This window comes from Oxyura jamaicensis, chromosome 13 (assembly GCF_011077185.1).
Source record: "Oxyura jamaicensis isolate SHBP4307 breed ruddy duck chromosome 13, BPBGC_Ojam_1.0, whole genome shotgun sequence".
Classification (NCBI taxonomy): domain Eukaryota; kingdom Metazoa; phylum Chordata; class Aves; order Anseriformes; family Anatidae; genus Oxyura; species Oxyura jamaicensis.
This window is the reverse complement of record NC_048905.1, coordinates 5,206,001-5,232,843: the sequence shown is the minus strand read 5'-3', so window position 1 is coordinate 5,232,843 and position 26,843 is coordinate 5,206,001. Positions and strand designations below refer to the sequence as shown.

The following is a 26,843-nucleotide window of genomic DNA, read 5'->3' as shown; positions in this document are numbered from 1 at the left end:
CACATACTTTTCTCCAAATCAAATACAATTGTATGTGCAGCTTCATCAAAAAAAGATGTAGTATTGATACAGCTCCAATTGGTGTTGAGCACCCAACAGGAACCCAAGGTCCCTTGGTACAAACTGCTTTTCTGGTTAACCCATCCAGCCACTAACACAGGCACCCAAAGCTCATTCAGGAGCTATGCTGTCCACGAGATTCTCAGCATCATCCAAAAGCAGGCAGCAACTGGCTGCTATTTATTTGAGCAGGGAAGTTGTCCCCCCTTTCCTCCTATTTATAGATACATATCGCCACATAAATAGTAACAATTTTGTTTTAGAAATGACATCTGAGCCAAGTAAATTCAAGATTCCTATCCAGATCACCTCCAGGAGGCTTAGCACAATGTTACTCTCCTTACAGAACTTGATGGAGATCAATAGCAATTTTACCTTGGTTGGATTAAGATAAACACAGTTCACCAGATAACCTCTGGAGGGCTGCACCCATACCTCAGAATATATTAAAGCACAAAAGCAAGTCTGGTGCTGTGGAAGTACACAACAATGGGAAAAAATATCAGCTACATAGAAAGGCAGAGAGGCCCCAGATGTGATCCAAGGACATCTTAACAGGACATCTGCACTTCAGAAGCTTTACTTATGTTTTAGGAAAGGTTTTGGATTTACCCTTGGAGTCCCACTGCCAGCATGCACCTGCACACACCTAGCTATGTAAGATGCACAGTTCAGCTTTGTTATTGCTCTCCCATATGGTTTTTATGCATTTTGCACTGCAAAGAACCAAATTCATATAGCTTCTTAGCTATCTTCCCTCTATCTTCCATCCATCTTCTTACCCTATCTTATCTCCAAAGGAATTCATCACCACACCATTAACTTTTCTTCTGGAAAGAGTCCAGCAGAGGGCCACAAACATGATACAGGGCCTGAAGCATCTCCCCTATGAGGAAAGGCTGAGAGACCTGGGTCTGTTCGTTCAGCCTCGAGAAAAGACTGACTGGGGATCTTATCAATGCTTACAAATATCTTAAGTGTGGGAGACAGAGGGACTTGGCCAACCTCTTTTCAGTGGTTTGTGGGGATAGGACAAGGAGCAATAGCCACAAAATGGAGCACAGGAAGTTCCACATCAACAAGCAAAGGAACTTTGCAGTGAGGGTGACGGACCACTGGAACAGGCTGCCCAGGGAGGTTGTGGAGTCTCCTCTGGAGATACTCAAGGCCCATCTGGACGCCTACCTGGGTAACCTGCTCTAGGGAACCTGCTTTGGCAGGGGGGTTGGACCCAATGATCTCTTAACGTCCCTTCCAACCCCTACAATTCTGTGATTCTGAGAAATCAGAGTAAATTCTGAGGAAGAACAAGCACCTGGTAGTCCCACATATAGTTAATAACAGCATCAGGGAACCTACCCCCAAGTTCATCCTCCAGAAGCCACCATTATTGGGAAGAGTCATTACTATTCAGGACCATCCTAAACTGAAATGGTGACCTAAATAAGAGCACAGAACACCCTTTGTCTTTAAATGAAAATAAGTAAAGCAATTCCCACATTCATCAACCCCACTTAAGCACTGTATTAAGCCTCTGACTTGGTGCAATACAGAACAGAAAGCACAAACTGAATCTCAAAAACAAAGTTTTCCTAAAAAGCAAAAGTTGCCTTATATAAAAAGACCTCTTTGTACCCCCTTAGAAGCCTCAGTAACAAATAGCTTGAAAGCCACCAGAGCTGAGCTTAAATACAGTCCCCAGCCATGGGCAGGGAATGAATGGAGGCCCCAGGTGAAGCTGGTCAGGGCCATCAGTGCTTGTTACTGCCTGTCAGTGCCCTCAGTGCTCTGACACCCAGGGATGTATGATGCAGACAAACATTTTTAAGTGATACCAGGACAGAACTTCTCTAAGTGAGAATCAGATGAAAAGTAGAGCTAAGCCTTTTGTATAAAGTATACCAGAGAGATTTCTGCTAGCAGAGCAGGTTCTTGCAGTCTCCTGATATACTCTACTTCCTCATCCAGACACGCTACCTCATAAGCAAGGTCAGTTTGTGAGTGATATAACAGTCTAGAAAATCTGCGTGCTCATGTATACTGTATCATAACAGCAGCTCCCTGTACAGAAGACTGCAAGCACATGGGGCTTGTTTGTCTTCTCTTTAACTTTTGTACTAGTGGACAGCCTGAATACAGTGGCATGGAGTGAAAGCAGAAGACAGTCAAACCTAAATGATATAACCAGTAGGAAGGGCTTAGGATGAAGAGCTGCTACCACTGAAGGCAACAAAACAGCTTCTTGTGCCTGAACTCCTGCAAGCCAAGAGCACGTAGGCCAGAAATAACTATGTGACTTTTCGAATCATGATAACTTAATCACAGTCCATTTTGGTGAGCAGAATACCCAGTAGGATGGTAATATGGACACTACGAAAGCAATTCTCTTCACATAATCTAACATCAGTGACAAATTGCCTTTCTATAGCAAACAATAATTATAATAATAACAAATATATGTATAATGAAGAGCAGTTCTAATATTTCATGGGCTTAGTATCATAGAGCCAGTTCCAGCAGTCATGAAGAATATTCTCTACTGAGTAGAATATTCTCTACTGAACCTGAATAACTTAAAAGTGATATGGAATGAGAAACACACAGGAACTTGTTGAATAGTTAAAAGTAGACAGTTGTGTGAAACTTTCAGCACTTACTGTTAAAGTAGCAGACAGTTCAGACACTTTGGTGTCTGCCTTCAGCTCTCTTTCACTTTCACAGATCATATTATTTATAAGTCATTTATGATAAAACTACCTGAAACTAAAGTCTAAATTCTGCAACCTGTTAAACTAACAGTGTTAAACAAAGGCTAACAGTGAAATAGTAAAAAGCACCTAAATAAGTGCTCATCTTTCGATGGAAAATAGGATTTTAATTCTGTAATTTTAAGCCCTGCACAAGAAATAGAGCCTGCCCCATCAGCCAGATAAAGATAGTGAAATGAGATTAACTACACAATTAAAATGAAGACGTTTTCAATTTTTTCTGGATGATAAGCTTTGCCTATGTTGTAATTTAATGTACAGTTTGAACTGGCATTGCTGCCTAAAGTTTCAGCCCAGACAACGCGAAGACCCATACCAAAAATTTTTCCTTCTATGCTACCCCTCCTACTCCGTGCAGGCACGAGTTGCATAGCCGTACAGCAAAGCCATATCAGGGAAGAGCTACAGTCTGAAACTAACCATTTAATGACTATTTTTGTTAGATTAGCTGACACAACCGAGTCCTTGATCCTACTTCCACATAAAGTCGCAACAATGCTTATGTCAGCAAAAGCAGGAGCAGCACAATACGGAACCCAGAGGCCTAGGACTGGACCATGTCTTGCAGCTGTAGCACCAGCTAATGCTGTCCTGAAGTGTGTGTGAAAGTTCAGCAGTCATGGGTCTTCCTTCTGAGGTTTAGAGCTTTACTTCAATGTGGCCAAAGTTTCAGTGAAGGAAACCCAAATCCCATCCCTATGCTGCTCTGGCAATGGACAGGCCTGACCCCCGTGACCGTATGTATTTGCCTTGCACCAAAGGACAGCAAGGTGAGATCCAAAAGAAACATTGCTGTTTCTTTATCCTGTCTCTGGGATGAGAGACCTAACTGATCAGGATTGCCCCAAATAATTACTTTTGATCTGTGCTGATTCTCCTTCATAATGAGCCAGAGGATTAAAAAGAACAGCTTCTAAGTCCATTCATAGTAACATGTACATGAGTACAGATTAGAATACATGCAAAATGATTCATCACAGAAAAAAAAAATCTCTTATTTTGAACATACCTTTTGAATATATTTTGAATATATTTTGAATATAAGGTGACACTCAAAAGCTGAAAAGCATGAGGTGTTCAAGAATTCAGCTGTTTGGAAACTCTGAGCCACTCATAGAAACAAATATAAATGCTGAAAACGGAAGTAACACTAAAACCAAAATTATACGCAAGACTATATTGGTTAGCAGCAGCTCTTTGTTTCTCCTAGGCATTTGTGCCTCCAGACCATGCTGGTCTAGATGCATCTAAACTTCTGGTTCAAAAGCCTTGAGGAAATCTGTAGAGGAAGAAATGTTCTGGCATCCATGGAATGGTGTCTTCTCAGCCTTGCAAGGAAAAAATGTGTGCAGCAAAGATCAGAAGGATGTGCATTTCTTGTGAGTCCCAGCCTATTGCTCTGTTCACTAGCAACACTGCAGGGGTGAAGGAATGTCTGAATAGCCCCATTGCATTGCAGATGTAACCAAGAAGCTGAAATATCTTCATCAAAATGGTCTCACAAGTACAATATTTTCTTACCTGGTATGAAATCCACTCTCAGGAAAATGTTAGGATTCACAAAAATGTTCTCAAACAGTCTGAAATAACAGTCTGAAATAAACATATACCAGCATAACAGCACATGAATCTTTTTTCTTTTTTCAGCATTGCAAAATCACTCCTTCAGTGAGCTGCTTAAATATTTATAGGATTTTATGTATTCCAGGATTGGAATCCAGTTTTGAGTCTGTGTATGGGCAGGATGTTCTGCAATTGCAACATTCACTTCAGATTTTGACTTTGAATTTAACTGCAATTCTTTGCTTCTTAATTGGGTTGTCAAGCCTTTCTTGTGATGGGTACAATGGCCAGAATTCAATACTGAATTGAGCTGAGCTGAGCTGAAAACAGTGGAAACTTTGCGTGTTCTGTAAAGTTACCTTTGTTTAGGGTAATAAAACAACTTCTTGTCTGCAGCCAATAATCTCTATTGGTGCCAATAGTTTACCCTATATAAATACCAAATGGGCTGAGTCAATGATCATATATTTAGCTATATATTTAGAATAATTGGATAAATTGAAATATATTTAAAAAATCTTTGATAAAATAGAATCACTTTTTTATACTGTTCAGTCATCTTTGTTAGAAAAGTTTTTTTCAATTTTTAAAAAGAAGCATGTAACAAAAAGAAGAGATAGAAGAGAAAGAGAAGGAAAGAAAGAAAGGAAAAGAAAAGAAAGGAAAAGAAAAGAAAGGAAAATAGAAAAGAAAAGAAAAGAAAAGAAAAGAAAAGAAAAGAAAAGAAAAGGAAAGAAAAGGAAAGAAAAGAAAAGGAAGGATGGAAGAAAGTCTCCTACACAAGTGCTGACTGGGAATACCTCAGGCTTTGGCACCATCTAAGGATAACCCCTGGATGCTGATTTCCAGTCCCAGACAAATGTGAGCACCGCAGACAAACCCTTGTCACGGTTTGTACAGGTCTCTTCCATTGCATTTGCACTGCTGGAAGCTCTTTTCAAAGCCATAAACTCAAAAAATAAAAAATAAAAAAATTGCGTAAGCCCAGTAGTAGGCAAAACTATCATCCCATAAGGCATACCTTAGTCCTGAACTCATATTTTTTTTCTCCACCATTCTGAGTAGCTTCTGAGGTTGACACTTTTCATTTGCCATTCCACTGGTGGCCTCTGCAGCATCTGTACACTGCTGCTCATGTTACAGCACCTTCCACTTTGCTTCAGCTCTTCAGGGGGATACCAGAGCATGCGGGCAAATAACTCCAATGTCAATGTCAAACCTGCATCTTCAGTTAGAAAACCCGTTTGTTTGCTGGTACAGATCTGTACACAAAATACACATTGCTAAACTAATTTCCAGTTATTTTTTTGACCCACTTAGTTTTCTTATGAGTCTAAGCACAGCTGGCATTGTTGGACAGTTTATGAATTGTATTGTTCAGTCCAAATACAGCACAGGAGAGCTCTTCCATCTAGAACTCCTACTTTTCAAGCTTGCAGCTGGTTTTCTTGTTAGCAGAAACTTTCACATCCAAAGGTCATGAGGAGACCTGATTGCTATCGCCCAAAATCCCTGTGTTTGCCCCTTTTTCCTCTCCTTTTATCCAACTTTCCTTTCCCAGACTAAGATTTTTTTTTATTTTTATTTTTATTTTTATTTTTTTCCATCTTTTTCAATAGATATTTCCTAAGGTCTGTTAGTTGTTCTCCTCTCCATTTTTTTATTTTTTTTTTGGAAAAATTAGATACATTATGCCACTTATGACCCTAATATAGTGGAATACAATATTTACCTGGAAAAACAAAACAAAATGAAACAAAGCACAGTATTATTGCTGCAATACCTCAAATTACTTTTTTTTTTCTTTTATCTTTTTTTCTTCCAGCACCTTAGTATGCATTTGTATGTATCTTTCTGTTTCCCGAATAGAGTTTAGCTGCACTCTAGTGGTTGTATTTTAGGATTTCAGGCATTTCTGAATTGCCTGAATGCAAATTTCCACCTACTCAAATTAACACAATTCACCGACAATCTCAGACATAGTTTTATTCGCACCTTACACTTTCGATGCAAGCAGGTGGGTTAGTATCCCCCTCGACTGCCATCCCCACTGAGGTGTCATATTTATAACCCAAACCTCACTTTTGTCCGGTGTCAGCAGTTCACTGTGCCATTCGTTCCTGTGCTTGAGAACTGCAGTCACTCGTGTTTTGTGTTGGTCTGAGATCTAACCACTAGGTGGGGAGGAAGGCTCATCGTTCCGTTCCCACAGAAGAGCTGGGTTTTGTTAATTTGGAAAGACTGGGGTTGTGTCTCCTCTTAATGCACGGGTATAGGGAACGCAAGGTTAAAACTTGACTCTAAGATTTAAGGAAATAATGGATGAGGAGATTTGAGGAGTAAAAAGTGCAGCTCGGTGATCATTAAAGACAGCAGGGAATATATAACAATACAGTGGTGATTTCTAAAGGGTATAAAACTGAAAGCATTTTTCCATGTTAGGCAGGTATACAGCTTGGGAGTATGATTTTGCAATGTTAAAAAGGAAATCTAGGCTGGCAATGGTAAATATTCTTGGGATAGAAGAATGTAGCTTACAGAAAAGCTTTTTTTTTTTTTTTTCTTTTTTTAAGAAAGAAAATATATTTTTAAAAGCAAGATTGGGCAGGACAAAAGAAAATTGTTATAAAGATCCACTTTGCTTTGGGAACATGAGGACCAAATCCATATGAAATTTGAACTTTATTTTGCTTGGTGCTAGGAAGATGGACAAGTAAACTGAGTTTTTCTAGAAAAATAAACCATTCTGAAAACTGTTCAAAGTAAGTCCTTGATTCCACTTAAAGAAAGCTGCTGTGGGACAGAACACCACCAGAGATGAGAGAAATGGAAAATATTTAAGCTCTTTGAAGGCAGCAGAATGTGGGCAGTGTGAATTTCCCTCCTGCGCTGCCTGCAATGGTTAGATTCTCACATTTTCAAATATAAGTTACCAGACTATCGCTACATCTGAAAGAAGTGTTCCATTGACAGCTCTTATTTGAAGAGGCACATTTTTTTTATGTGAACATTGTGTCACCGCAGGCGTTAACTATAAAAGACCTATTCTTTAAAAAGAGTAAAAAAAGGTCAAAATGGAATAGGTATGCACCTGATAACAGCTGTAACACCAGCATTTCTCAGTATTTGAAAATCTAAGAGCTTAAAATCCATTTCATGTAAGATTGCCATCTGAAACATACAACAAAGTACACAAATTATGGAACAGATGTACCTTTTGCTACCACTTAATTGTGTCTTCATTTCTGTCTTCTCTTGCAATATAAGATTTAATGACTAAGATTCAAACGTGGTTATTTCCAGCAGACAGTGAAGATTGTCACCTCTGAAATGTAGTTAGTTATGAACCAATTTCTGTGTGTAGCCTGTAAAACATGAGATATTTTCCTAGGAGCTCCTTGTGGCCTTGCCTCTTGGTTATATACTCAACAACCCCTATGCTATCTCTGCAGCCATTCTGTCTTCCTCCATCAAAATCAGATGTGGTTGCTTCCCTGACATCCTCCCTTGCGCTTCTACCTGGATCTGACTAGAGATTCTTGCATGTGCACTCATACAAATGTGGGCATTCAACTTTTTCTTTCAGTTTCCTCTCTTAGTGGCCACCAGTTTTGGAATTGCCTTCCTCTGTGCAGAAGACAATGGAGGCAACAGGGGCACTCTTAGAAAGTCCCAATTCTAGAGGTAACAGCTGTGACTCTGAAGTGAGAAAGAGAAATAATAAACAAGTGGAGAAATACTAGAAAAGTAAATACATGAAGAACTGAAAGAGTGAGGAAATTGTTTTTTTTTTTTTTTCCAGGATCAAGATTTCACTTTGTGAAATGTGGTATTTGCCATATTGCATTTCTGGGCCAAAGAGAAAGGCACTTAAAAGCATCATTTAAAACAATAACTCCCAAGCTCTTGGTTGGGATAGGGGGCTATGACTTACCCATGCTTATTTGGGAGTTGGGCAACGTTTTCCATCGAAATGTTCAAATACATACATAAGTTGGAAATACAATTTAAAATTGTTATAGTAACCTAGCAATATATCTGAAAATTCAAATGCAGAAAATTCAAAGTTATGTTTCCTCAGCAAGCCTGACATGGCCACCACATCCTATGTTTTTATCACATTACAAAAAAGAAGTTCTAGACAAAGAGAAAGCTCAGTTACGTGTACAGTTGGGTTTTGCAAAATGCATGAAATATGCATGCATAGTGTACTTACAGTGACATACAAGGGATCCGAGCAAATAACAATGATGAGATAAATGTGGCTCTCTAAACTAGGAGTTTGACCTTAAAGACAACTGATTTTCTCTTCTCTCAGCATCTGAATAAATGATTCTGTGTTTCTTCAACAACATGAAATAAATTTTGACTGGGCTAATTATTTTTATAATAGTACAAATAAGGAGTAACATAATTGACATCAGCTATTATGCTGGATTGGGGATGGAAATTGGATTCCAGAAACACATGGAAGATAACAAAAAGCTGTAATAGAACAAATGCTTAGAAATTATAACACCATCTTCTTCCTGTCTCTGCAGTAAAAGAAACTTGTTTCTCTGTTAAAAGACATGGTGTGTGATACGGAGTCTGAGATGTACGCTGTTTACTCTTACCTTTACTACTGGTGAAGATACACCATCAAAACTATTTTTCGCTTGCAGATCTTTTGTCACATGTTAATTTAATCCTATTTCTTCCCCAGATCTATATTTAAAATGAAGCGATGACGATATTTCTGTGATAATGCATGTATATGCCTCAGATGATTTATACAGGTCAGTTACTAAAGTAAGAATCAACAAAACACAACTATATCATGTATTTGATAAAGACTACACTGTTTAGAACAGCTGTTGCAGTGGTTTACTTGTGGAGAGTTTTAAATAACTTGCTGCCATAATTTCCCAAAATAATTGTCCTGAAAAAAGTAAGCTACTTAAAGCAGACTATGAATTTCAAAAGAAAAAAAAACACTTAGTGTAATACTATAGAGACTTGAAGCTGTATGTAGTGGACTTGCAAATTTTGGATGCAATATTAGAAGGACTAGAAATAGCAGGAGTAATAATTTAATTAGAAAGAGAGAAATTTCCCTTTCCAGTGCTTCTGAACTTCACAACTAGAAACATTCTTTCCAATACAGTAAGTTCACTAAATACCATCTTTTGTCCAGTCTACTGGAGAAGCTGTGAATAGTGATGCCAAGTATTCACATCCGCACAACGTTGGTAGGAAGCTCCACATCAAGAAAAGGGAGACTGGACAAACAAACAAAAAGTACCACCTCAAACAAACAGGTACATTGGGAATTGCTAAGTGAAGTCTCACCAACTTCCTGAATAGATGATACATGAATTGGCTACACATGCAGCGTATATAGTATCCCTCTGGTGAAATTACGGTTATGTGGATTCTTTTTCAGACACAACGTCCTCATTAGAGGTAGCTGAAAAACAGAGCTGGAGGGAGAAATGATGACAATATAATAAATTTTCATCTAATTTTGTCCAATCTTTAGTTTCAATGAGAAATAATCATCCCAAATTTGAGGGACTGAAAAATGCTGACTGTAATTCCACTCCCAACTCATGGTCAACTCCAACAATAACCTTTTATGGTTGTACAAATCAGAGAAAGCCAACACAACACTTCAGCTACTGAGATACACTGAAGAAGTGAACATTTCCTTGTTTTGGGGGTCTTGCCAGGGCTAGGCTTGCACAGAAGCAGTGACGATCTGTGCAGCTATTTTGCCAATATTTGTATACTGTATAGCATGTGTAAATTTGCAAATATTTATGTATGCAATTACAAGCAAATAGGGTCTGTAGGAGCTTACTTATATGTAGGAGGCAGAGCATTTTGAACGTGTTGCTGTGCTTCCTTATTTACTTATTTATATTCAGACAAAGGAAGTGGTAAGGCTGTCTAGCTGACAACTTTTCTGAGAAGAGACCATTTTGTACTAGAGGAAGCAGTATCTCTCTTGGATGTGCTAACAACGTTGTTCTGAAAAAAATATTAAAAAAAAAAATAAAACAGAACTTGGAAAGAGCTGGATATTGGGCAAGGACTTACTCGGCTTGCTGGAGGTGGTCACCCACACGGAATATATGGCTGCTTCATCGACAGCATTGGCATGAGCATTCTCTGACTGCCCGGAGGAGCAAACTTACCATGGATCCGCGCAACATTCCCTACCGCTCAGAGGTGGCTACGTGGAACCCAGATGAATTAGCAGAATATTTTAAGACAGTAAGTTTAACTGTGTTTCATCTTTGTGTAATGGGGGAACAAACTACTGTGACAATGTTTGTTCAAAATTGATATGGCTTATGTTGGGCAAAGCTTGATGCAAAAATAAAAGCAAAACCACTGACAGTTAAGAGGCTGAGTGGGTGAAACCTGCAGATGAATCTTGAAAGTATATTTTAAATTGGGTATAAGAGAAAATGGTGGCTTTTCAGTGATAACATACAATTTACTACAACAATTGCTGATATAAAATCTACTAAGAGCAGTGAAAAACATTATTGTGTAAAAACTACAGGCTTCCTAGGTTGTCTTCACTGATTTTCAGAAACAAGATTTTTTTCAAGTTGGTCATTGTTTTCAAATGATCTTCTGAATGTCTTTGCTGATCAAGGCATCCATGAGAACCCATCTAGAAATTTAACAGTAGTAGATAAATGTGCTCCTATTTTTTTTTAGGCTCAGTTGGAAAACCTTTTGCCTTCCCTGCTCTAAAACTTCCTGGACAAAGCTCTTGGCTCAAGATTATTAGCCATCCCTTTCGTCCTGTCACTATTACTTTTTCCAAAGTTATTTTGTGTGACTAGCTAGGAACTACTGTTTATTTTGACATCTCTTTCACTGGTGACCATCTATAAATTTCATTTTACAATGTGGAGAATTTTCCTCACTGACGAAATAGTTTGCAAGCCACTACAGCAGTTCCCTGCTGATGTATAACCTCTGCACAGCAATGCTGACACATTTATAATTGCCCAAGAATGTGTAACTGAGTCATTTTTAATGAAATTTCATTTCTATGTGTTCTCTGCAAATCACTCTTTTTTCAGTTCACCTGAGATAATCTAACATTCAGATCGAGCAAATGGAAAAATTTCAAGCAGTGGGAAACATTGCTTGAAATTGTTCAACCCTGGGAACATTTTCAAGCCATACGAGCATACCTGGTTCATTTTTAAGTGTGCTGTCAGACCAGTCTTGTAAAAAGCTGGAGCAGTTTTGGGCTTGGTTTAGTAATCATGGAAAATTCTTTGTTTCAGAAGTTTTCATGGATTTTTTTTTTTTTTTTTTTTTTTTTTTTGAGGAGTTGGGGCAAGTTTGAAACTAGATTTCAAAACTAGCTAATAAAGATAGGCAGATCAAAAGCAAAGTCCATGTCTACAAAATCTCCAGAGAAGTGAAACTGCCAACTACCTGCAAACCTCTACTGCTAGGGTGCAGGGTTTGGTGGCACAATGAAGTGCAACAAAGAATCAGAGACGACCAGATGCAATCATTATCAATAGTCAGCTTCAGACAAGTAAGAAAAAGATTATGACACTGGTGCATGCTGGTTTGGGACACCATTTCCAAGAGACTCACAAGGGAAATGGCTTCCTGAAAGAGCTGACAATTTCTGAATACCTCCCTTCTACTGATCCGGTCCTGTGTCATGTCGTACCCCCACCCCCAGGACAGAGATAACAGAGATAATATTGGCATTCTGCTTTTGGAGAGGTGAGTCAGGGCAAAGAAAAACTGCTTAAAATTGTCTAGCAAGTCTGTGTCAGACAGTGGTGTCAGCCAGCTCTGAGCTACTGCTATAAGTGACCTTCTCCCGAAATTAACCGAAACTTCCCTCACACATGTAATCAAAGGCTCTAATGTTAGGAATGCTTTATTTTCATCCAAATATATTTGGTTTGCAGCCTTGTGTTAAAGTCCAAGTTCAAGCCCAAGAGGAATAAGCATTTTTTTTCTAATTAATCTGAGATAATTGAGGGATGGTTTTCAAAGGTGACAATTCCATTCAAATTTCTCTCACCTGAAGTGATTGGTCATGACACAGGGCAATGGTAAGATTTTAGTCACTTCATTGTCAGCTTACATGTTTGTATTAGAAAAAGCTAGCCAGCACAAGTCAGTGATTTATGTATCAATACTGTGATGTATTCCTGGTATGAAGACCTCAGTTTCTGTCAAATAAAAATTTTTCACCCTTAATGGTAATAACATCTAATTTATGTTTCTAGATGTGTTAACTTAGAGCTGATGTTAATGTAAACCATGCATTCAAATTAGGAAAGGAACAGTAAAGAAACAAAACTTCAAATAATTTCTAAAGACTTGTTTTTTGTTTTTTTTTTTTTTTTAGCAAAAGCAAAGATGTTCAAATTTGTAATATCCTGGGGGTTATATATAAACAACTAAACAGTATTTTTCATCAGTTATTTTAAGAAAAAGAGATTAGGCTTCAAACACACTGAAGAGTACTACCAAGTGTAGCTATTGCTCACTACTGCATTCAGACTTTTTGTTCAAATAAAAAAAAAACTTAAGGCCCTCATTGGAAATATTTAAGAATCATGTCTTATTATGTCCATTCCCCCTCCTCCCCCCCCTCGAGTCCCTCAGTTTACTATTGAATTATCAGGAGCTTTCTTTTCTTGTGCACATGTTCAGCTTCTGAAATGCATGTCCTTGCCCCAGCTGCTACTATAAAACATAATATTGTAGAAAAGCTTTCCAAATATTATGGGTAATTTGCAGGATTAACAAGCAATGTTTCAGTCCAGAAGAAGCAGCTTTTCAATAATGGGGACTGGGATTGGGGTCAGGGCTTCATGATTCCAAGATACTAAGGCTTTGGTGTTTTTCACAACAGTTTTTCATTTCCTGGTGTTTTTTGTTTGTTTGTTTGTTTGTTTGTTTTCACAACTGCTCATCCTAGCCAGTACCACAGTGATCTGTTTCAATATAAGGAACTGACTGTTCCTAAAGGGATGAAAATACTCAAGTCCACTGAAGGATCTTTGTCCAAAAAAAAACAACACCAAAACACCGTGGTTACAGAAGAAAATGAGCCATTTGTACAGTACAGTTTTGAAAAAAATTAATAAAATATAAGCACGGTCATGAGCTGCAGATTTTTTCAATGGCTTTATACTGATAAAGAGTAAAAAGTATGTTAGCTCCTGAGATTCCTAGGGCAGACAAGACATAATAGGCTGTAGCATACAAAAGGGTAACTTGAAGCATCTATTCAAAGCTAGCTGTGTGTCTAAATACCTTAATCCATTCTTATAATTAAGGGTGCAATAACCATCTTCTTTTTATTGACAGTTAAAGTATAAGGACTGTGAGAAAGTTGTGAGAAAGCACAGCATAAGTGGACAAAGGTTTTTGGTAAGTAGCGTTGTAAAATTTCTTGATTAAAATGATTGTTGGCACTCCTCCTTACTTTGCACTGACAATTAGCTTGCAGATGGTTACTTAGGTATAAATATGAGAAGTAGACACCTTTGCTAAAATCAGCCAGACATTTTGCTTTAAATATGGAATGCTGGGAACCCAAACATGTTGTTTGATATGCAAATATTTTAGCATATTTTAAACAGACAAGGAAGTTATAAAGCCACAGTCTTGTCTTGAATTCATCTCTTCCTTTATAGGATATGCTTGTTTTCAAATACTAACTACAGAAAACTCACATTTATTAACTGTCCTTTCCTACAAGAAGATGCGGACTCTACAGTTAAGATATTTTTTTTTCTTCTTTTTTTCCTGCAGCAATATGCATAATCAATGAACTATAAGAGCATCAAAACTAATAAGCAAAGTCCCATTGGGTCTATATCAGGACTGGTCCAGGCTGTACCAATGACTTAGCCTAACTTTAGAAAAGCTGACAACTCCCATTTACACAGCTGTTGTTTTTCAGGTCTTAAGTACACATGCGTGAAGATGTGTAACAGCTTTTTATCATTCCTTCATTTCTATTTTATTTCCAAATATTGCTTATTCTATTTTTCCCAAAGTTAGGCATTTCGATCACCTGTATTATTAGTCATAGTGAAGAAATCAATGCAGATTTCTTTTAAAACCTTCTTATTTTTAATTTTCTTGTAGTAAATATCAACCTTTCTGACACTGCATTGAACTACAACATAAAAATGTCAAAGATCTCTTGCAGGAACAGGATATTACACCTCCCTCCTACTGGGTGGAGTCAGAATTATTCAGATGTATGGCAAAGAATTTATTCTACCTACCCCTAAGAGATTCTCCTTAGCTCAAGCACTGGAGAGGGAGTTCTCGCTCCAGAAACATTCTGAAATACTAGAACTTTGAGCTGAAAATAACAAGAACAATAATTGTGCTATTCCTAAAGTACTTTTTGTAATTATGTATTATTTCCAAGGTGCTTCTGTAAATAAATAGCTCAGAGTGCAGCATTCTTCAGAAACTCCTTGTACATTCAAGGGGTGCTTTTCTATTAAGTATCTACTGGTTACCACAAGAAAATTCCAGTTGAGATGTAGTAGGAATAAAACCACAGGGATTCCACATAACTCACTTTAATAAAATTCTCTAAGATTTAAAAGGGCAACATGGCCCTTTATGAGATTTTTACCCCACAACATCAGTCAGGTTTATTGCCAGAATAGAGTTCCAGAGAGAAACTTAAAAAGCCTTTAGAAAAATGAAGATGCTTTAGTAAATCCTGCAGGATGTTTCCATAAAGGGAGTACATTTTTGCTGTGTTTTACTTCTGTGAATACACCCAGAGGCAAAATAGTTCTTGAAAGCACAGCTAGGATTTGTTGTGTCCTGTGAAGTGCAGATAGCATTGTAAACCAATGTGTAATTAGAACTACTTATTGCCGGCAGTAAGAAAGACAGAAAGAAGCAGTCTATCATCCATGTTCCAAAGAGGGTTTGCAAAGCTTTTCATTAATTAAGCAAAACACTTCCTCAAAAATTTTCATAGCACACTCATCTGTCCTACACTCGGAGTGGCACAACATGATGAAAGAAGAGAGGGGCCAACTCTCTCCACAGGAGCATTGGTAAAGCTGTCAGCACTTGGCACATCTCAGTTCACATCAGGAGTAACCTGCAATCTAATTGCATCATTATGGCAGAAGGGTGAATGCCCTCCACCACCCCACAGTTTTAGAACGACTTGTTAAAAAGTAAAAAGTACGTGAGCTTTGTTAGGCCGTTAAGGCTGCTCTTAATTCCAAGCAGTCCTCCAGCTACATCTCCACTATGATGTGATTTTATCTCCACTACAGCATGTGACTTTACATACACTGTGATGTTACAGATAGGTTCATAGCTCAAAGTTCTCATCTCCTCTAGCAAATCATGCTCAATTTTAAAATGTAGAGTTTTACCCTCAGATTTTGCAGTCATGCACAATTTTGTCTGATTTTACCATGCAGACATGAAGAAATTCAATGTATCTAGCTTATGAAGTCACTTAAATTTTTCTGTATTATTTCGACATATTTTAGCTAAAAAAGATGTGAAGCAAAAGAGCCTAAAATCAGGATCTATGTTAGGAGTCTGCCTTCCCTACCGGGAACTGTTCTTTCCAAAGGACAGTTGACTTGCACGTTGCTTTCAAACTACAAGTGTTTTAATAAGCCTTTGAAATGTGCTATGCCAAGGAATGTTTTAGTTACAGTTATTTTGAGAAGCAAAGCAAGGATGGATTTTAACCTGGCCTGTGAGTCAGTGTTACCACTGAACACACATAAAGGACTGGATCAGAACCCAAATCAGAAAAGCAAATTACTTGATTTTTAACTTCGCACATCCCATTAATTTGAGATTGATCCCTAAAAGAATAGCTCATCTGGTGTTGTGGTTTAACCCGGCCGGCAGCTAAACACCACACAGCCGTCCGCTCACCCTCTCCCCTCACTCTCTGGGATGGGGGACAGAAACGGGAAAGTGAAGCCTGTGGGTTGAGATAAAAACAGTTTATTAAGATAGAAAATAAGAATAATAATAATGTGTATGAAAGAACTGATGCACAATGTAATTGCTCATCGCCCACTGACCGATGCCCAGCCCAACCCCGAGCAGCCGGCCCCCCACCCCGGCCAGCCACCCCTATATATTGTTCAGCATGCCGTCAGATGGCATGGAATACCCCTTTGGCCAGCTGGGGTCAGCTGTCCTGGGTCTGTCCCCTCCCAGCTCCTGCTGCACCCCCAGCCTGCCCGCTGGCAGGACAGAGCGAGGAGCTGAAAGTCCTTGGCTTGGTGTAAGCACTGCTCTGCAGCAATTAAAACATCAGCATGTTATCAGCACTCTTCTCATCCTAATCCAAAACATAGCACCCTACCAGCTACTAGGAGGAAAAATAACTCTGTCCTAACTGAAACCAGGCCATATATCCACCCCATATTCCATACCATTTATGTCATGCTCAGGTTACACTCTTTCCAATATATTCTAATTACCACCATTTTCATCTGTGGTATATAGCAATTATGGTAGTGATGACACACAGTATTATATAATAATTAACATAATACAACTGAACTCATGGGCTATTCTCACCCAGTATTAAATCCCCTTGAGGTACACACCGGACCTCCCCATTCTTTTGCATTACCCACCAAGTGCATCCAAGTCCTTGAGCAAAAGCAATCCCATGAATGGGTTTGCCTTTTCCTGAGGCAGGAGTAGCCCAGACTGTTTTACCCAGCATGTTTCTTATGTGCTCTACAGGAACTTTATCCCCTTCTACTGTACGTAGCAGGTTTGATTGGGCAGGTCCAGCTCGGTTGGTGTGGCTGTTGGGCCTGTCACAGGACTTGGAGTGGCTGCAGGGTCTGTCACTACATTGATAGTAGCATCAATTGCAGCTCGATAGGCATAGGCCAGGCCCCAGCACACTACAGTGAGTTGTGTCACTTTGGAACTGACAGAGTCATGACACCCTTTTTTCAAGCATTCTACCAGTTTTTTAGGATTTTGCAGTTGTTCAGGGGTGAATTTCCAAAGCATCAGAGGTGCCCACTGCTCTAGCCACCTGCCCATATCCTCCCACACTCCCTGCCACTCACAATTATCCCGCCTCAGGACAGGTCTCTGGATGAGATTCCTAAGTAGTTGTTTAACCTTAAACAAAACCTGAAGCGCATTCAGGAGACATAACAACAAGAACATGCTGGTCTGAGTATCCCAAGGATATTCAACATCTTGGAGAGCTATCGTAACTAGCTCGGGGGATAAGAGGGTGCTGAAGGAGAAAGGGAGAGTGAACAAGTAAGGAAAAATATCTTCCCCTGTCCCCTCCACAGATTGGCTCCATGATGAAAAAAGGCAGTAGGTGTAATTGTTAATAGTTTCCGAGATATAGTTTCCAAAGTACAGAGTTGATGACAGCGCTGAGCACAAATACCAAGTTAGAGTCATGGCCAGATATTTCATCATATCGTAAGCTATTGTTACACAGCACAGTACCATAACGATCTTAAACCAGGGCCCGGAAAGGATAAACAGCATGACAGGGATCACATACAGAAAGCAATGTGCTATAAAACTCTGTTTGGAATACAGGCACAGCAGACTTGAGATTAAAGCAATCAACATTGTGACTAGCAACTATTAAGCAGCTCTAATACTTATACCAATTTTAGTTTAACAGACTCTGGTCAGATCTGTCATTATCTCAACCCTTCGAGCCCCACGTTGGGCACCAAAAGGAGTGTTGTGGTTTAACCCGGCCGGCAGCTAAACACCACACAGCCATTTGCTCACCCTCTCCCCTCCCTCTCTGGGATGGGGGACAGAAACGGGAAAGTGAAGCCTGTGGGTTGAGATAAAAACAGTTTATTAAGATAGGAAATAAGAATAATAATAATGTGTATGAAACAACTGATGCACAAGGCAATTGCTCACCACCCGCTGACCAATGCCCAGCCTATCCCCGAGCAGCCGGCCCCCCACCCCGGCCAGCCACCCCTATATATTGTTCAGCATGCCGTCAGATGGTATGGAATACCCCTTTGGCCAGTTGGGGTCAGCTGTCCTGGGTCTGTCCCCTCCCAGCTCTTGCTGCACCCCCAGCCTGCCCGCTGGCAGGACAGAGCGAGAAGCTGAAAGTCCTTGGCTTGGTGTAAGCACTGCTCTGTAGCAATTAAAACATCAGCATGTTATCAGCACTCTTCTCATCCTAATCCAAAACATAGCACCCTTCCAGCTACTAGGAGGAAAAATAACTGTCCTAACTGAAACCAGGACACCTGGTAAGCCCTGTTTTAAGATATTACTTCTCATTAGGAATCTCCCTTTTTCCAGCTAACTTTAAATCATTCTAGATACAGAAACACTTATTAGACATGTGATGAATTAGTTTGTTGGATTCATTTGTGTGCAAACATATACACGTGGTGTTTATTAAACTGCTATCTAGTTCGATACAACTGATGGGAACATAAAACAAAAACCAACATCCAGCAAAACGAAGAAAAATGTAGAGGGAATTTTTGATTAAAATGAATTCACTTCTCTTATTTAAACTTTACTTAATAGTGAGCTGTTGGGTTGGCAGACCGTTATCTTGCTTATCTTAACTTTATTTATATATCAGTTGAAAATTCATGCCACATTTTTTAATATGCTAGCTTCTCTAAGTCACAGGGTGTTCTGTGGACAAGTTTGTGATATATACCATATGTTTCCTTTGCAGAACATGTCTGAAAATGATATTCAGAAATTTCCCAAACTCAGAGTTCCGTAAGTAAAAATATACCATTTAACAATAAAAACCATCTTAACTGATGTGCAGTGAAAACTCACAGCAAACATCAGGAAAATGATTTGAAGTGATTAGTTAGAGCCTTGTAAATATATTGTGCTAGGAGAAAAAGAAGAATGTTCCAACATAAAAATAAAGGAGTGTTGTCATGATAGCTCAAGCACAATGAAACAATATAAAAAGATTGTCTGTGGGATGTTCAAAAGTACTCATTCATGAATTCTTTTTTGATAGCAATTACACAGAAGTTTTTTGTTGTTTTTTTTTTTTTTTTTTGAGTATTACCTTGAAAGTATGATTTAACTGTTCACTGCTTAAGTGTTGACACTTACTCAAAGAAAAAATTAAAAAAAAATCAGATATGTACACAAGATCTGAGGAGTTAAAGTATTTTTCATCATGTGCTTTTCCCTTTAGGTAGACATTAAAGATAAATCAAACTGGAACATTTAATTTAGTGTTATATAGTTTTCCTTTGCTCCTGTGAGTTAGGCCTTGAAAAGGTTTTGAACTCATCTCGATAGCTTTCATAATTTCATAGAAGTTACTAAAGAACAATATTCCTGTTAAGTCATTACCGAGTAACAGAGATACTAACTTTTAGTATTTCATGATGGATGAAGGACATTATTTTGCTGTGAGTTCTCAAGCATATATTTAATCTGGAAGTTAGAAGGTTCCTTACAATGAGCTCTTTCTAACATGGAGCTCTTCATGGTCTTCTAAACAAACTAAGAGAGAAGAAACTCAAGTCGTTCCAAAATGGCTATTTGTGCTTTGCTCATTTCCCAGACTCCCTTCCCTCTCTGCATATTTTAACCTTGCTAGTAGACACAGTCTACTTCACTTTTTTTTTTTTTTTTTCTGATGCATGACAGCTTGTGTAAAATGTTTTGGTGAAGCTAAAAATACCGAAAAAATTTGAAAACCAATGTGGTCTGTCACATTCATGTGCTGACAGTTAAGATGGCTGCCAGATCTGACAGCAAAAAGTTACCTCTGTTCAGATCAGATATGCAAGGACTTGAACTTGAAAGCCTCCAACATGATGTGTTTCTTAAGATCGTATCTATGTTTTCACAGAATAAATTTCCTGATAATAGGGACTGGTGGGGTATGATGTGCTAGTAAATGAGCCCTGATGTTATAAAAAAGATGCCCAGATGTTTTGGCATTTCTGAAGTGTCAACTAATAGCAATATTTAACTATGGCTGGTGAGACTGAGGGAACAGAGTTAAACCAGATTGTCTGTGGGAAAACTCCCATCACTATACTGTAAAACGAATTGCTTATAATTCCCTAATAATTTTTTCCTCTTACTTTCGCAAATTTTCCTTGTGTTCTCCTTGTTCTAACTTCTAATTTTGACAACTTTTGGTGATTTTCTTTCAAATTCGTAAGTCTAAAGTGGTCAATGCAATGTCTTACAAAGACGTGAGATATTTTAATGTCATGGGTGAACAGTTAAATTTTAATAATATTGAGTTGCTCATAGCTCCTCTTCTAATTACTGATATATCAAAAGTGCTCCACAAATTCTATTTTCACAGTCTTCATACTATGTAACACTCTAGCAGAAAGCCAACAGCCTTTTCTAGTCAGATCTCTTGAGTTTCTCAACAAGAGAACCTGAAATCAAGAGCTTTAGAAGAGCAGTGAAACTCAGTTCACAACCTGAAAAAACTGAATAAGTAAATTAATAAATCTGAATACACTTGTTCTCAGCTTTTGCCACACTTACCAACAGGGAAACAATTCACTAGAATGTTGTGAATATACATGGAGAAAGGATACTTTGATATGTGATCCTCCACGTATGCCACTGTTTAAAACGAGAATTTAGAGCTTCAACAGGGAAAATAAATGGTTGTCATTTAAAAGAAACAAACAAAAAATCAGAATAAAATTGATGGGTAGATCTGGTTAATTCTTTTAATTCATTTCATTACTTCAGAACCTCCTTATTCTCACCAAAATGGAAGGTGCTTCTAGAAAACATTCACTCCTTACTTTTATACCATAATGGAAAAGTCATCTGGTAGGAAAAGTTTTTATACAACCTGAAATGCACATGAGCATATTTTAATTCCAGAACCTGATCTACTTAATGGCAGTGCTGAAATCCGAGTATATGCTGCAAAAATGTCTCAACATAGACAGCAAGTATTGAACTTACAGCATGGGCCAATGGAATAAATAAACAGCACGTATAAAAGAGAGATCGATCTCCGGTAACTTTACCAGTGTTATGCTGACCTACATGTACTGAGAATACAACCCAGCCCTTGCAACTGTACAAGGTGTGCAAACCACGGCATACATTGATGCAGACCTCCTGAGCTGAGTATGTGGTTTTACTAAATACATACATGTGAACAACTCTACTGATCAAGTTTTGAATGTAACTGTGCCATTTCTTGGGGATGATTCTGTGACATTTAAAGGAATCTTTCAGTGTCTAGGTAGATAACAATTGTCATTACAAACAAACAGTATGATGGGTCACTTTCAGAAACTAATAAACTCCTCCACTATTTTCTCTTATTATTTAAAGAATTGTTACTTTAGATGTTAATCTTCATCAGACATGTTACAGGCTTGTGTCTTATCCTTAAATACCAAAAATAATGTAAATATTATTTTGAAAATTAAAATACTTCATAAAATCTTTAGAACTCTCCATTAAAAGGCCTGAACTCTTTATTGAAAACTCTGCTAAATATATATATGTATGTATATATACATGTACAGGCCCCACATATGTGTATGTGATGCATCCAGACAATTATGGTGGTTTAGTCAGATTTTATTCTGGCTACTGTTTTGCAGGGAGAAAATTTTAATGGACAGTAAGTCTGCATGGGATTCACTGCTCCTGTATAGGTCATGCATTTGGATTTTTTGAGGGATCTTAACCAACTCCACAGTCCATTTACCATAGTAATGATTCCCATTCTCATCTGTGGTCACCACCAAGCTTTTTGTATGTCTGCCGGAGATACTGAAGACTCATACACAAACTGATCTTGACTGGCCTGGATAAGGAAACTATCCCAAGTGTCTATCTAGGTGTATTGGGGCATTAAATCTTGTGGAGGATGGAAAATTAAAAATGAAGACTGATTTTGTCAGGGATTATTTGAGAGGATCAAAACTTAAGAGTTGTCCTCACATTTGAATGATGCATCCAATTATGCCAAACAGAGCTTTATGCAACTGGAAATCTAAATGCCCTTCGTTCCTTGCAGTATATGGGCCCTAAAAACAAAACAAAGCAAAACAAAACAGAACACACAAATCTGAAACTATTATCCCATTTGTGGCTTTTCTGATAAATATTGAGTTCTCAGTCCCATTCAGAATATATACATTGATGATGCTGTCACTGTTTGAACACTGTTGAAGTTCAGAAAATTAACTTTGCTTAACGCTATATTTTGATTTCATGTGCATATCTATCCTTCATTCCTACTTACATAGTAGACCCAAAGGTCTAGCTCAGGCACAAGGTCCCTAGGTCCATAAGCAGAGTTCAGCTTCACTCATCACTTTATGCTTACCCTGTCCCTTAGGAGAGGGAGGTGGATAAAGCCACATGGTTCTTCCCAATTCAACGTTGTCATTGAATTGCTCTGAGTAGACAGAGGGAAGAGGGAGTAAAGGGAGGTTCTTGGACTGGCTTAAGGCTACAGTTCAAAAGGCAGCACTTTGACACATGCTGATCTTCAGGTGTCTGCTTCAAGTAGCTTGATGAGCTGGAGCCATAATGAAGATGTCATATGATCAGTTTGATATTGTAATTGCATAAACATTTGAAAAATCTCATGCAAAGAAATAGAATAAACAGTAACACTGTATATTGATAATATTTGTAACAGTGGTGTGCAGACAAGGGGGTGATAAATGTTTTGTTGTTGTTGTTCTGTTTTAAATAATTAACCATTCTATTAACTTGATGTTCAGTTTTAAGAATTAATATAAACGAATCAGAAACCACATATTCAGATAGGAAGTAGCCAATTACAGCATCCAAGTGACCTTGATCGTACCTGAAATGATTTAACCCAAAGTCACATTGGATAGTATCACATTAGGATTATAAGTTTTTAGGTATCTGATGTACCAGAATGGTTTGAACTGATTTTAAGAAAAGCTTATGGTGTTCTACATGCCCCTTCCAGAGCAGGTGATACAAGAGAGATTAAAGGCTGTCTGGTAACTTTTCTATAGCTAGGTGCTTATTTATAACAGTAACTCAGTTTTAAGATTCAGTCTTTTTTTTCATTACACTCAGTATTTAATCACGATTTTGTAAATCTCGGTATAAACTATACCATCATCCTTAAGGCTATCATGAGACATATTCTGTATGCAAATTATTTTAATTGAAAAAAAGTTAATAAGAAACTAGTGCTTGAACTCTAGCTCAGTACAAAATGCTACCCTGGAATATTTCTATTTGAATATATACGTTTCTATTTTAAGATGCAGAATATCAGCTTTAAATCGCTTGTGATTTAAAACAAAACAAAAACACAAAAACCTTTTCAGAAAGCCTAGAAGATGCATGAGGAGCAGCTGAGGTCGCTTCATTTGTTCAGCCTGGAAAAGAGGAGGCTGAGGGGAGACCTCATTGCGGTCTACAGCTTCCTCACAAGGGGGAGCGGAGGGGCAGGCGCCGATCTATTCTCTTTAGTGACCAGTGATGGGTCCCAAGGGAATGGTGTCAAGCTGCAACAGGGGAGGTTCAGGTTGCATATCAGGAAGAGGTTTTTCTCTGAGAGGGTGGTCACACACTGGAACAGGCTCCTCAGGGATGTAGTCACAGCACCAAGCCTGTCAGAGTTTAAGAAGTGTTTGGACTGTGCACTTAGTCACATGGTGTGAATTTTTGGGTAGACCTGTGTGGTGCCAGGAGTTGGACACGATGATCCTTGTGGGTCCCTTCCAACTCAGGATATTCTATGATTCTATTCTATGATTCTATGAATACAGGCCATATCATAACAGTTTAGGAGTAGTTGCTATTCTATCAAAAGACCTATGTATATCTGTTCAGCTGATCTACACAGATATGCAATAGCACTGATGAACTATCCTTAAAGACCCAATAGTGCATGATTGCACATGGTAGAACCCAGTCTACAGGTTCCAGACCACAGAGGATTTTCCCTATTTCAGTTCTCCACAGAACAGATTTAGTGGAAATCTATGCCCCAGGATATGTCCATCCATTATCCCCAAAGCTGCCACACTGCTGGAAACCTTGAAGCAGCAGCAAAATTTGGGCCAAGTAACTTACTGGTAAGAATACCTAACATACTTTTCTCTCCCTTTTCCCACTAAGAAACTGAAATAAATAACCATGACATGAGCACTAGCTTTAGAGATTGGGTTATCGTGAACGTAGCTGTCATCCTAAATAAGAAATAGCACGGCAGTTAACCTAACAATTACTTTGGTTATTGGCATCTCAGCTCATTTGCAACCTGTTTTCTTCAAATATACAGTATGATTAACACTTGGCATTTTTGTAACAATGTGAAAAACCAAAAAACTGTAGTGTTGTTTCTTTTCAACCTCATTCATACTACTCTTGTACTTTCTACATTGTACGAAAGACCCATTTAACTTGATTTTAATAGCGCTATGTTAATATACACACCTGAAGCTTCACAAACAACACATTGCATCCTGAAAGAGTAAGTGGTGCACTAGTAAAACAGGAAAGGGATTTATTTCACATGGAGCAGACATTGACTAGCTGTCTTAAGCAATAAATGAAACTCAGACACTAAGTGAAACTCAGACCTAATTATGAGGGTGTAATCAACATTTTGATAATAAATCTAATGGAGCTTTCTTATTGCTTATTATCACTATTGGCAGTCACAGAAGGTCATGAAGTTTATACTTTTGGATAACAAATGTGAGTCTTACCTGACATTTTAGCTTGATATTTTAGAGACAGAACATGCCTTACTTGATGTGATCGGAATTAATAAGCAAGGAAAAGCAAAGATCTCACTCAAAGTAATGTTGATGGTTGTTCAATACCTGAACCACGATCTATACACCAAAGTTAATCTTTGCCACTCTTATTGTTTATTACCTTGAGCCAAAACACTTACAAATTTTCAGTAAGTCATGGTATTCATGCAGGCTATTGGTCCATTTGGCTATTCACAGTGGCAGGCTGATGACAAACGTGAGATGTGAGATTTTCAGCCTTGGTCAGAAAGCCTATGACATATCCTGTAGTACTTGTGGAAATGTCCAGTAACAAAAAAGAGCACCACTGCACTAAAGCATGTAATTGCATCTGCCAGTTCAAACATTGTGTGTGGAGTTCTGAATAAGACACATTCAGAGCCTACAATTATGGCACAGTCTGGAGGTTACGCTGCTTTCAGGAGAGTAAAAGTTGCAATCCTAAACATTAAGAAATCTACACAATGCCATCCTCTTTTAAAAAGGTACACCTGGTACACCTTGAGTAGAGGTGAATGCTTGTGCACACGCTCTCTCGGGTGGGATGCTAAAGGCTGTTCAACGGTTTACAAGTTAACTGGCACTTAGTCTGTTTTGAAACCAACATAACAGTGTTGTATCTGCCCAACACACTTCACTCAAAGGCCAAAACAAAGACTTAATCACAAGCTATGCTCTTGAGAGTGTTCAGTATATGCAACTTCCTGGTCTCAGAGGACTTTGCCCTCCTTCTGTCTTATCTGTCCTAAGTCAGTATCTTAATACAGGTAGGATGGATTCTGCTCGTGGCAACAACATCTACAGTATACAAACAAAAGCCATTTTTGGAGTACTGTTTTTTTTTTTTTTTTTTTTTTTTTTTTAATTTCAATTTTATTTTATTTTTTTAAACTTCCTGCCAGTTTTAAGCTAAGTGCCTGTTGGAGGAGGTAAAAACAGAAAGAGAAGTCTGAGTAACATTTTCTGCAAGTACTGTTGCCTTATCCTGTCTTATCATCCACTCCCACAACTCAGAAAGCAGTGTGGTTTTGGTACTTCCTTCCTCACATGGCTACAGACTGAGCTGCTCAGTGCACGTATCTTCTGTAATACAGCTGCTTTTAAAAAGTTACCATTCTAAACTTTGCTTTCTTTTCTTCTAGTAACCTCTCTGAGACATTGGTTTGAACTATTTTAAATAAACTTGAATTGAAGACTACATGCTGTACTTTAAGTAGCAAATTAACAAGCAACTTTCCCTTTCAGTTTTTCCTCAGAACTGGTTGGTGTAAATCCTCATAGCAGCCAGTCCGGGTTCAGTCCAGAAAGCTTTCAAACACTCAAGTTTCATTCATACCTGTGGAAGTCTGAGCTAAAAGAACACCAGTTCTAAAACCTGTAGTCTTTACTTCTTTAGAAGAAACTAAGCACCATATTATGAAAGATCCTTCCTCAACCTCTCCAACAACAGCAAATCAGCCACACACAAGTTCTGTAATCCGCTTCTCTACAAAAGCAGACGTCCACATAGTGCACAGTTCACACCAAAACATTTCCTGATGTTTCACCTGGGATCTATTATTCACATAGCAACTTCCTTATCATCTGCAGCAGCAGGAGATTACTTGTGCAGAAGAGTGTGGACTGCATAGGGAAAAAAAAAAATAAAAATAAAAAAAAATGA

At 38.4% G+C, this 26,843-nt stretch overlaps 1 protein-coding gene and 1 long non-coding RNA gene across 2 annotated transcripts in view; one reads left to right on the top strand and one right to left on the bottom strand.

Annotated features, from left to right (window-relative positions):
- Nucleotides 1–6,069: 6,069 nt before the first annotated feature.
- LOC118173889 lies at nucleotides 6,070–6,874 on the bottom strand. The gene is made up of 2 exons (XR_004754431.1): nucleotides 6,535–6,874; nucleotides 6,070–6,123 (listed from the first exon to the last, which is right to left on the bottom strand). It is a non-coding gene; the product is annotated as an uncharacterized LOC118173889 (long non-coding RNA).
- A 3,284-nt stretch (nucleotides 6,875–10,158) lies between these two features.
- LCP2 (lymphocyte cytosolic protein 2) overlaps nucleotides 10,159–26,843 on the top strand; it is a 35,387-nt gene continuing 18,702 nt past the window's right edge. The window contains exons 1-3 of the mRNA XM_035338836.1: nucleotides 10,159–10,649; nucleotides 13,749–13,811; nucleotides 19,120–19,166. Of these exons, the coding sequence (XP_035194727.1) occupies nucleotides 10,572–10,649; nucleotides 13,749–13,811; nucleotides 19,120–19,166 (188 nt within the window). The 5' untranslated portion in view covers nucleotides 10,159–10,571. The remainder of the gene's footprint in view (nucleotides 10,650–13,748; nucleotides 13,812–19,119; nucleotides 19,167–26,843) is intronic.